The sequence below is a fragment of the Colletotrichum phormii genome, assembly GCF_030913505.1.
Source record: "Colletotrichum phormii strain CBS 102054 chromosome Unknown BDP81scaffold_4, whole genome shotgun sequence".
In the NCBI taxonomy this organism is placed as follows: Eukaryota; Fungi; Ascomycota; class Sordariomycetes; order Glomerellales; family Glomerellaceae; genus Colletotrichum; species Colletotrichum phormii.
The window spans coordinates 762,640-774,833 of record NW_026851446.1 but is presented as its reverse complement, the minus strand read 5'-3'; the positions used below and the strand labels follow the sequence as shown (position 1 = coordinate 774,833).

Below are 12,194 nucleotides of genomic sequence, written 5' to 3'. Positions count from 1 at the left end.
GAGGAGTCAGAGCAGAGTTGGAAAATTTTTCTCAGCCGTATCAGAAAGCGGGAGGCAACCTCAATTTCCAAAAGCGAAAAGGCCAAGGGAAAAGAAAGCAAACAGTTGGGTCAGAATGGCAACATAAAAAATAAGAAAAAAAAGGAAAAAGGGGGGGGGGGGGGGGGGGGACGAAAAGGGATGAGACTCATGAGAGAAAGGAGGGGGAGGGGCACACTTGTGACTATCCATGGACCAAACTGGCACATTGGCCAGCAGCATCGAGAGTCGAGACAACGACGTCGACATCATCTCGTTTGGCGAAGATCGCGGGAGCGCTTCCGTGGTCCGCGATGGAGCCGTGGGTCGGTTGTCGCCTTTCTCATTCCACTTGTTGATTATGCCCAAATCCAATACTCCGTACTCCGTGTTGTGGTCTGTGTTGCGCATAGCGGCATGGCATGGCTGGTCATGCTTCGTATCATTTCAGATCGTCTCGTCGTCTCCTTTTCCATCTGCTGCCGGCGACCACGACCAGAGCCCTGTCTCTGGAGCCCTCTCTTTCCGCTTGTTAGTCGACTAATGTAAACAGTGGGAGATTGACCCGCTTGCCCGGATGCTTGTTGCAGGTCAACCGTCTGGCAGTCGAGCAAAAAACTGCTCCCAAGGACCCAAGGACCCAAGCAGGGCTATTGAGCATCTTGCAGCAAAACAAGTCCCGACCGCTTCAGACCTGACTGACCGCCTTTGAGGAATGAAAGAAACGAAGAAGCGGTCGGGCATTTGGCATCCCGAGTGATAGTGTAAGTGGCTCTCTCTCTCTCTCTCTCTCTCTCTCTCTCTCTCTCTCTCTTTCTTTCATAGCCATGGGCCTTTCAACAGACGTAGACGTGTCTACGGACAGGTGACCGTAGGCTTGTCTCATCAAAATGATGATTCAGGTGCATCCCAAATCGAACTGCAAGAAAATGCGTCCCGCTCTCTCGGCCGGGTACTAATTCGCGGTACGCACGCGGCAGCGGTGCGGGTGCGGGAAGCGGTACGGGTTGACGGGTATCCCAAACGCAAGTCTAGCCCAGCCAGCCCAGCGCAGTGGTTCAATTTTCTGTCATTCCTGTTTTATGCTCCCAGCGCGTCTGATTGCGTTTTGTCTCGATCGTGGTGATTGGTCAATGCAAGCCGAGCAGACGCGGCGCGTGAAGGCCGCGTTCTCGAACCACGTTTGAAATGGTGCAAGACCCACACGAACGCCGTGGTCCGTGGAATTGGCCGTTTGGCGTTTGCTCATCCAGCCGTGTGCCAGCATCCACCCACTTCAGACCTGCGACGGGCCCCGTATGGATAGTGTACTCCGTAGAACCGTTTTCCCACATCCGGGATGCGAACACCAGCAACAGGTGCATGTGAGCTGCAGCCTGAGACCCGCGGCGAGCAGATGCGAGAAGAACGGCGGGGCGGCCTTGGTGTGGGACTGGGAGGATGTCTTAGTGCACATATTGGAACACATCCTCAGCTACTCCCTGCTGGTTCCCACAAAGTGCACGTGTATTGGACCGCGTACTTGCGCTTGAGCTCCTGCACGACGGAGGTACACAGGGATACCTCTGCTCACCGCCGTGAGTGACAGGATGGGTCTCTGTCCACGGGAACAAGCATGTATTCCGCCGGCGCGCGTTAGTGCAGCTTGTCGAGACACGTATCATCCGAGTACCGGATGCACCCTGGCTGCGCTCATGTACCGTCCGGGGACCGGGAGACGGGGTCTCTGCCCATTGGCTCGAGGTAGGGGATGCCCGGTAGGAATTTGTTGCTAATCCCAACTTGTCCGTTGAGCATCCCATCCATCCCATCCCATCCCGTTGGACGGTTTTTGCCAGCTAGGTAGGTACCCTCGAAACCTTGGCCAGCACGACCAGCTGCCGGCTTCATATGGCGCGGATAGAGCCTAGGCAAGTACTGATTAGCAGCTGTCCGTACGTATAGGCATTATGGTTCTGTACGAATATCGCTAACCTGTACGTGATATGAGTTAGAGTGTTATTGCAAGACGGTTCAATGACACAAACAGTGATAGAGGGGGAGGGGCCGATGACCAGCTAGGTGGGGGGTTTGTCATACTGATGAGGGGTGCTCTGAGGAGTCGGAGACACGGGAAGGGATGTTAGAATCATTGGATTCTGGAAGCTGTGCGAGGCTTCTTCGCCAGCCAGGCCCTTCGCGGCTCGCCCTGGTTCACATCCTCCCTTTCAAGTTCCGGAGCCGGGGCGAAATTGCCAACCAAATAGGCGGTCCGGGTTCTAGCGAGGCTAGGCCTGGAGGGGCAGCGAGCTGCTGGGAGTTGAAGCTGTTCGTAACTGCAATTTCTTTTCCACGTTGCCTCTCCTCAAGACTCGGGTTCTTGCGCGACGGTAATCTGCGAACTTCTCTCGGTAGCCACCTCGGCGACGTCAGTGCTCGTTAGCATCCGCCTTCCTATTATTGTGTAGGCAAGGCATGTTGTTTCGCTTGATCCAGAAGCAAGTAATGATGAACCAGAACAACATAGTCATGTCATGGCCTAGTATGGAGATGATGCATGCAACTGGGGACTCGAAGCGACTAGTCGTCTGTCATCTTGCTTTGAGCAACAATGTCATGTCGTTGCATGCCTTATTATTAGTAAGGTGAGCGAGCTATGGGACGGGACGAACTGGTGAAGCGGGTACCATGCATATCTTGACTTACCTTACCTCTCAGCTGCCCCGACTTGCGTCTCTCACCGCACACCTCTCATCATCTCATCTTTCCTCTTTTTCCTTCTGGCTGGACTGGCCTGAAGCCTAGAGTCTCTGGAGTCCTGGACAGCTCAATGATGATGACCCAACCGGCCACATCATCGTCCCTGGATGATTCCCATCACCAAGCCCAAGGCACTTGAGACCAGCACATCAGTGCTTGCCTTAGCGTCGCGTACCACTGCCTTGGTCCAGTCCACCCCGAATGGGACCCTCCCCTAAATAGCCCGGAAGGCCAGCGCCGCCTGCCATTAGCCCGTGTGCCGTCGTCGTGTATAGTGCACTATATGTGTGTCTTCGTAGGTGCTCGACCGTCGACAGGCTCTTTGCCACGGGCTCACGCCCCCCCTGGGCGTCTTGACGCACCCCAGCAAATATCCTTGAAGCGTCCCATAACCCGGCCATCCGCCCTCTGGCTTTCCCTGCCATGTTTCTGTGGGCACTGGGCACCGGGTTTGTGATGTCTGGAAGTGGCTAGTTGTGTTCCGGACGGATCGGGTACGTGCCAGGCCTTGCAAATATCGTGCGCTCCATTTCACCATGCCGCGGCACAAAATTTGAGCGCTGTGGCTACGGTTGGGATGATGACAATGGCGGGACGAATAGTTGATACTTCGTGCAGTGGTATGGCACACTGCGCGAGCTCAAGTATCTTCTTGAAGTTCTTGGGCTGTTGATGGCTTGATGCCTCTGTGCTTGAAGCAATCCATCCTCGTGGTTGCTAAATGTAGACATACAGATCGTTAGCGGCCGCGAGAGAAAGCTGAGCCCCCCGGTCTGGCGACAAAATTTTACTGGCAATCCCTGAATCCTGTAAAAGTGCCATGTCGCGTCGTGTTCGCAAAGGGGCCAACCGATACGGATAGACAGTGATGACTGGACACTACGGATGCGCTGTCCAGCGGGATGGTGAAGTGAGCGTCAGTATCCGTACGAATAGAGCAGAATCGTTCTCCCTCTCGAGCTCGAGTGGTTGGTATTTGCCCCGATCCGTTCGTTTGTCTCTTGACCCCTAAGATTGTCTTGGATGGCGATGGCGATGGTGATGGCGAGCCGCGACACACGACCCAGTCAGATTCCTCGCCTCTTATGTGTCAGACGAGATGAGGGTACTATACGGATACAATGATGCATACCTCCATGGTTCTGAGAAATTTGATGGAGATTGGACAAAGGCAAACGTTTTAATTGCGCTGGCTAGTTGGATGGATCGTGGAGCTGGCTCGGAGGTTTGGTGACTTTGGTCCTCGGTCATGAATATGATGTGGCGAGGTGTAGGTAATGTAATGCTATGGAATACTTTTAGACTCCCGTCGACTCGTGCTGTAATTGAATTGAGACATTTGAAGGCTGAATAAGAAGCTGAAGCTGGATGTTGGAGCTGAAGTTGGATGCCCTGCGTGATGCAGAGTGGCAGAGAATGAAAGTGTTTCCAGAAGTATCTTGTGGGGAAATTCACGGTTGAGAGTGACTTCGAAGTGGGATCGTCGGTGCCTGCTTACATAGCTCCAGCCCTCCCTTCCCGTTCCCTACCAGTCTATCCGTAATAGGGGAGGTAGCTAAAAAAGAAAAAAAGAAAAAAAAGAAGAAAAAAAGAGTGTTTGCATTCCGCCTCTGACATAACAGCACACCAGGCACTTGGGGGATTACAGGTAGAAAGACGTAAGTATGGAGCCAGGAATGGCTAACCGACCTGAACCTTACCTCTCGTCATCTGCTATGAAAGGGAGGAGGACAGCCTGGACAGGGTACCTTGTGGAGTACGTACCTCCTTCCCTGCTCGGAGTGGTTTTATTTTTGTGGACAGCATGCGTGTGCAGCGTGCCTTCTCTGTGCAAGTGTGCATTGGTGCCAACAGCATTGCAGCGGCCTCGGTCTGGTCCATCTACGGAGTACGTACCTAAGGTCGGTTGACCTTGACCTAAGGCACGAACACAACGACAGCGAAAGCAACAGCAGCACGACAGGGTCTACATGGAATGACAGTGCAGCTACTGATTACTGCGTAGTACTTCGTACAGGAGGAGGAGGAGCAGCAGAGGCACAGTGGAAGAAGACGGGAGGAAGGGAAAAGAGGAGGCGGAGAAGGATGAGGACAGACTACCTAATTACGAAACCGAAGCCGATGAGAAGACAGATGTATCCGTACCTTACCTAAGAGCCAATCAGTGGATGTGTACCTTCCATAGTAGAATCTATCACCTCTACAGTCTATCCGTACAGCAGCTTGCCGTCCCTCCTCTTTCTCATCTTTTCACCCCTCACTTTTGATGGTTCGTTCGTGGTATCCTAACTTCCTATAAGTTGTAAGCAATCTTACAGCACAGCGCAGCAACGCAACGCAAGCACCGCCGCCGAGGCCCCCCTCATCTTCTCCCGAGTCTGCCCCCCCCTTCTATTCGTATCGTGGCGGGTTGCCCCTCTCCACTCCCACTCACTCGTGACCTCCAGCTGGCCGCGGACGTGGACACTGACGGCGTGGTGGTCACTGGTGCACCTGCTTTTGCGGCTTGCCCACCACGCTCGCCCTGCTCGTTCGGGGTTACAGGTTGGCTGGTTGCCGGTTGCTGTGTCACTGGCAGGCCGCTTGGTAGACGACAAGGGGGTCGGTCCTCATCCACTCATCCACTCCCACCTCAGGGCTCCCCTTCCCTCCCCACCACATCCTCGGCCAGCAGGCCCATGACCCAGCACCGCACCTCAAGTTCGAATACCAACTCACACATCCCCCCCCCTTGCTCATTCTAATGGAGCCGGCCCAGCAGGCCCAGGTCGGATCGGTTCTGCTGTTCTGGTGCCCGGTGAACAAACAATGGAGCCCGTTCCAGTTTCCTAATCCCTCCCTTCCCGTCCGTCCTCTTCCCCCCTCCCCTCTCTGTGATGTGTGCATTGTGCAGCGCCCTCCCACTCCTCTCCCCCCTCCCCCTCCTTCATCCATCTCTCAGCGAGTCGCAGTGGGGTCCAATGTGCTTGGATTAAGATAAATAAATAAAGATATATATATAATAAAAAAAAAAGAGGGAAGGGAAGACCTATAGCCGGATGTACCTCTCAGGTTGTTCCGTCGACCTTCCTTACCTGTGCTTGATGCTTGATTGCCTGAGAAACCTCACACTTTAGGTACATCACCTTAGGTACATCTGATCAGCTAGCTGAGGTACCCAACCCACCTCAACTTTTCCCACCTTAGCTATCTAAGTACCTCCCCTCAGGTATTTACCCACCTGGGAGAGAACCATCGATAGAAGACATCCGGCAGTACGTACCATGCAACTTTGCTGCTGCCCGCCTCTTTCCCGCCTGTTCCCACTGAGGTGAGGCGGGAGAGAACACCCAAGAGACGGGGAAAAAAGGTACTTCGTTCAAGGTATCACTTTTCCAGCTTCGGGGGCCATCGTCGTCCTCCCGGTCAGGGCTCTCTCTCCCCTCTCTCGCTCTCTCTCTCTGCGCCCTGTCTGGCCCCCCCCCCCCCCCCCCCCCCCTCTCTTTCGTGCTCTCTTGCGCTCCCTCCCCCCTCCCCTCCCCTCCTATCCAATGAGTCCACCCCCTCCAATACACCAAGTCCCTCCCACTGTCGCAGTCCAGTGTCCCCACCGTTCTCACCAGAGACGCCTCTTTTCCTCTTCTTCTCCCCTCCTACTTTTTCCTCGATTTCCCCCCTCTTCCGTTTTTCTTTCCCACTCTCGTGATCATCATCCATCTCCAACAACGCGCGCACTCTTCGCCTTTCCCGGCCCATCATCACCACTCAAGCGCGCCTGTCGCCTCTAGACACGCCGCTTCAACACTGGCTACTCGCCAGCTTTTTCCCTTCAACCACACATACGTCCTTCCTATGACCAGAATATCGAACCAAATGACCAGCAACATCTACCAGTCTAATCAAGACACACTTTAAACTCCACGGGAGCGCGCCGAGCGAGGAGGAAACCCTAGGAGCCGGGCGATTTCAACCATCGTTTTCAACAACAAGAGAGCCGTCGTGCACATCGTCCAAGTCGTTACATCTGGTCGTCGCAGTCGCAGTCGCAATAGCCGTCGCCGTCGCAGCAGCTGGCCCAGCCACCCGACATACCTTCAAAAAACGCGACCACCACCCGCACCTTCAAGATGCCTGGCGCAAGCGTCGCAGTCCTTCCGACGTCAACAACATCGACGCCGGCCTCACGGAAAGCCTCACTCGCACCCGAACGCAAGTACAAGTGCCAGTTCTGCAACCGAGCCTTCAGCAGAAGTGAGCACCGCAGCAGACATGAACGATCCCGTAAGTGCACCTATTCTCTCGGAACCCCTCTTCTCCCCTCCTCCTCCTACATCCCAAAGCTTCCGCTCGACTGGGAACCCCTCTCGACACTAAGCAACCCCTCCTTCCGACCCTACCTCGATGCATCATGCGACAACAACTCGCCGCAAAGCAATACTCGCTCCCAGTCAGCTCATATTTGGTCATCTTGCTAATTCGACTCCTATTAGACACCAAAGAGCGCCCCTTCAAGTGCATGAAATGCCGCAGCACCTTTGTCAGACGCGACCTTCTCCTTCGTCACGATCGTACCGTGCACGCCAAAGATGGAGGCGTTCCTCTTCACAGCGATGGCAAGAGACGTTCAGGCCCGAAGACGAGGGCCATCGGCGGCCCGGCCAAGACACCCATGCTTGACCAGTCTGCGATAGATCAGATTGAAGCCGCCTCTCACGATGGCACCTTCGACCTCGAGACAGCTGCCATGCTGGTTGCAGACTTTCAACACAAGGCCGCCGCTGGCGCACGCGCAGGAGGCAGTCCATCGATGCCCTACTCGTCACATGCCATGGACTCGTCTGCCACGTACCCCTCAGGCGCCATTCCTGTTCCGCAGTGGGAGAGCTTCATGTCTCAATCGTCAGAAGCAAAGGCGCACTCCATCGCATCATCAGCATCTGGCTCTTTCGAATCTCAGCAGTCCTTCAACAGCTCTAGCACCATGCAGCCTCGCAACGTTCAGCTTCCGCCCATCAACGGACAAACTTGCAACGGCCTCGTCCCGGCGCTGCAGTCCATGATCAACTCATTGCCAAACTCTGAAGCCGGTACGCCTGTGCCGCAAAGCCCTTTCGTCACCGAGGCGACGTTGTCAACTGCTGGATTCCGGGCCCCTCAGGTTGCAAGTGACGACGAGCGCAACCAGATTCTCGACAATATCCGCGCCCAAGACACTGAGCATGCTATCCCCGATGGTTTCCGCCTCCCCAACCTGGCCTCCTTGAACCGATTTCTGTCGACGTACTTCGGGCTGTTCCACCACCATCTCCCATTCCTGCATCCTGCATCCTTCGACTCCACCAAGGTCTCTCCGTCTCTGCTTCTCGCAGTGCTAAGCATTGGTGCGCTCTATGCGTTTGACCAGGACCAGGCCTACATGCTGCACATCGGATCCAAGGTGCTCGTCAATCAGTTCCTGCAGAACAAGGAGAACTTCAGCTCGCGCAAGTGTCCTCTGTGGACGATGCAGGGTTCGCTTCTCAACATGATCTTCGCCAGCTGGAGTGGTGACCCGAAGGGCCTCGAATGGGCCTGTTCAATCAAGAGTCTGCTCGCTAACATGGTTGCGGGAAACCGCTACGAGCTCAAGCTTCGTCAGGAAGCCCGCACTAGTACTCAACCTACCCGCAACGAGTGGATCGAGGATGAAGGTTGCCGGCGCACCTACTACGCAGTCTACATCTTCTTTGGCCTGCTGACCTTGACGTACAACCACACACCAGCAATCAGCTTCAACGAATTTGAGGATTTGCAGCTTCCTTCCACCGAGGGACTCTGGAACCTCAAGGTCACCGATGAGGCTTCTTGGCATGAGCATTTGAAGGCGTCGCCTGTGGTCACTTTCATGGAGGCGCACGACAACCTGTTCCAGGGAGAGACACTCAGGTACAGCGCGTTTGCGTCGCGGGTAATGATCAACGCCTTGTTCCTCGAAGTGTGGTACCACAAGCGCAGTCCCGAGGCACTTCAGGATGTTGTGACCGAGTACAAGCTCAGACTTGCGCTGGAGACGTGGGAGAAGTCCTGCGAGCTCTGCGAGCCTGAGAACGTCTCGGTCCCACTGAGTGCTCCTCACAAGGGACACCCTCTCATCTTCAATGCCAAGGCTTTGTACCGGAACGCCAGAACTCGGTTGGAAGTCGATCTGAAGTCCGTGCAAGAGGCGCTGCGCTACCACGACTCCTACGAAGTCGCGGCTGCCATGTCAGCCGCGCGGGATCGCGTGAAGCGCTCTAGTGAGATGATCAAAGTCATTCAAGAATGCTACAACTGTATCGAGATTGCCGTGGTCCAGGGTGTGCGCTGGGTTGCACGAACTTCGCCAACAAACTGGAGCGTCGAGCATGCCTTGTGTGGACTTGACCTTATGATCGTCCTCTCACTTTGGCTCTACCGTCTGGAACATGACGAGGAGCCAGCCACAGAGGAGGAACTGGCCATGTACAACAAGGTTCGACAGCTTTTCGACAAGGACCTCGACGAGGCCTATGCATCCCAGCTTAGCTCTGTTGTTGCCCGTCTGTGGGGCAGCATGTTGGACGAGGTCGTGGTCTGGGGGTAAGTGACTGATAAGTATCCTTCAACAAGACAACAATGCTGACAAGACTTCACAGAATCACCCGACTTATGGGAGAATCCTTCCGCCTGCACGCACAAGCACTCGTCGGCTACCAGGTCGAAATGGAAGCTTCCTCGAGCGTATCGACCCCTTCGATGATCTCACAAGGGGCCGATGAGGACAGCGTGTACTAGTTGCAACATGATTGAACGATTTCCTATGTCTCCCTTCTTTTTCTCGCGTTATTTCCTTGCGCTTTTTTCTCCTTGGCATATACCTCTTCGTCTGACGGGTTGATTCACGGCGTAACGGATCTGGAGTGGGTTCATCGAACACTCCCTCTCGGTCTGAGGCTTTTTCCCCTTGACTTTGCAGGGGACAGGCGTCACAGAAGAGAGGTTTCTGAATTTTGGGATGATTATTACGCGTATAACCGGCCTGCTCAGCTGGTCATTTAGTATCTTGTTTCCTTGGCTTGGTTTTCCTTTTGAGCGTCCCAGCATTGGACATGGTCACGGCAACAACGGGGGGGACAGGTAAACGGTGAAGGGTGGGGGGGCATTGGGTTCGGCACGGATTCCTGGGCAAAGCAACCCTAGGACATTGGGATAATTCGGGCCCTGCTCACGCATCCCAGAGACTGCCTCAGGGCACTGTTGGCTGGTCCAGGGTGGGCTTGGTGATGACTGTTGCGCGTTTGTTCTATTAGCTCATACTAATGTTTTGTGCTGCTGATATCCATTTCATCTTTCTCTTCTCCTTCGTCCTTTTCCTCTGCTGATATTGCGTCTGCTTGTTGATCTCTACTCTGTTTTCTCTCCTGCTTTGTTATGCGCTGTTTCCTATCATTGCTATCTTTCGCTTCGCTTTGCTCAGATACCTTGTTCGATATACAGATTGCAGTATTTGCTTATCCTGGAAGTTACGTCTACTCTGATTTGATCGTCTGCTGTGTAAATTTGTCGTGGCATGAACGGATTGTATTGGATACGGTTTGCTCAGAACGGCTGGCTTGGTGGTGTCTACTCGATAAGAGAAACACCAAGCCTGGCTTAATGAGAGACGGAGAGAGAGAAAAAAGGTGTGGAGCTGGTTCTTGAGCATAAGTGTATAAATAGTTTCCTGTCCGTTAAGCATATTTTAAGAATATCACTTCTCATTGGCATTACATGCTCAGCTTTCCTCGATGTTTGACTGAGGCGACACCGAGGTATTTATTTGTTATGTGAGTCCTACGCCTTTGCTTGATTTTAACATTGCGTCAGACATTCCACCATCCGCGCTAGAGGGCCTTTCCCCCTCACCATAAGAAGTCTAGGTAGTTGGGTGACAAAGAAGCCCGAGTTTGATGTTGAGCGTGAGCCACAACAAAGAGAGGATGAGGTAGGTTGAGCGGAGCTGGGGCTGGACGCTAACCGGCAGTTTTGGGGGTTTGAGACTGGAGTGTCCAGAAGACGAGCGGGCGTACTGCGGGAAGCCAGCGCAGCCATGGGTTTCGTTCGACGATTCTAGAGGGAGTAGGATTGGGCGAGGCCCTCGAGGCAGCGTCTCTTGACAGATGTTGATGATGGACTTCTAGCCGCTGCTTGACGAAGGATATCACGATGACATCCCGTCTAGATTCTCGTGTTCTAACATTCTAATAGGAAATGCCCAAATGTAGTTACAAGGCTTCTATGCCCTCTTACATTCTAAACTTGGATGTTCTCGCCAACCGAATCCCGACTGCACTGTCACTCAGTTTCCGCCGGGAAGCAGCCATCTATCATACCAGAGCCTGGTAGTGCAATAGTCGAGTAAGGTGGATCAGGACGAGGTGGAATTTGGCATAGCCAAAGTGGCGGCAAGACGGTTTCCTCATGAACTCCACGATATGCTGAGCCTCCGACAGCTGAACTGTAGCCCCAGAGAAAGAAGCCTCTGGCTGAGAGGCATCGAGGCATCGAGGCATCGAAGCACACAATATACGGCACGCCCATAACTTTTCGACGGAGCAATTTGGAACCAACGGGCCAAGGGAGCTGCTTTTCATTGTCTTTTGCTCTCTGAGACAGCCGGCAGTCCATCGGCGGGGTCTTCTAACCTAGTGGCTTTGGCCTCTCACTCACCCCGCCCATGCCTAGACTCTAGACACAGTGAGAGAGTATTACTACGGTACTCTATGATCCGTCCAATCCCAAGATAGGGTGCGGTGTGTTGCGCGGGTTCCTGCAGGGCACACGATACGACGTCGAGGCGACACGACGTAACACCACATGTGGCTGGCCGCCGCCGCCGGAACGAAAAAGTCCAACCCAGCCCAACCCGAAGAGAACTGGACGGGGGAGACACACCCACTCTCTCTCTCTCTCTCCTTCTCTGGAAGTTTCTCTGCCCGTTCTTACCAGCGAATTCCCTTCTTTGTCCCATGCGGTCCTATTCTTACCCGCTATGCGTTTCAAAGCCGCTTCTGGTATCACGGACGGGAAGCTTGAGACACCATCGGTTAGTCATGGCCATATGGTAAATCTTTGACTTCCAACTCCTGCTTTACTCCACTTGAGCAACGGTTGACAACGATGCCGTTATGTTCGAACGTCGAGGCAATTCCTTTGTCTGTCTTTGACCTTTTGCCAGCCCCCCCCCCTCCTCCCTGGTGCTCCTGACTTCGAGTCCGTCTGTGGACCATGCCATCTAGGGGGTGGTCGAGTGTGTGTATGATGGATACCTACATTGGGCAAGTTGAAGGGAGGGTTGTATTTTCGGCTCCGTAGATGAAGCACCCCGTCCAGCCAGAGGCCCAGGCACGATGGTCTGGTTGCACTGCATGGCCCTCCGCTCTTTGGAGCTACTACATAGTCAACCGATGATCCTGCCCCAT

General features: G+C 54.1%; 1 protein-coding gene across 1 annotated transcript; it reads left to right on the top strand.

The window, feature by feature from the left end:
• Positions 1-6,863: 6,863 nt before the first annotated feature.
• On the top strand, positions 6,864-9,528 carry BDP81DRAFT_312670 (fungal-specific transcription factor domain-containing protein; the record flags this gene model as incomplete). Its single annotated transcript, XM_060583828.1, has 3 exons — positions 6,864-7,017; positions 7,227-9,333; positions 9,390-9,528. The coding sequence occupies 3 exons, from the start codon at positions 6,864-6,866 to the stop codon at positions 9,526-9,528; spliced, it is 2,400 nt and encodes a 799-aa protein (XP_060448857.1).
• Positions 9,529-12,194: the final 2,666 nt, after the last annotated feature.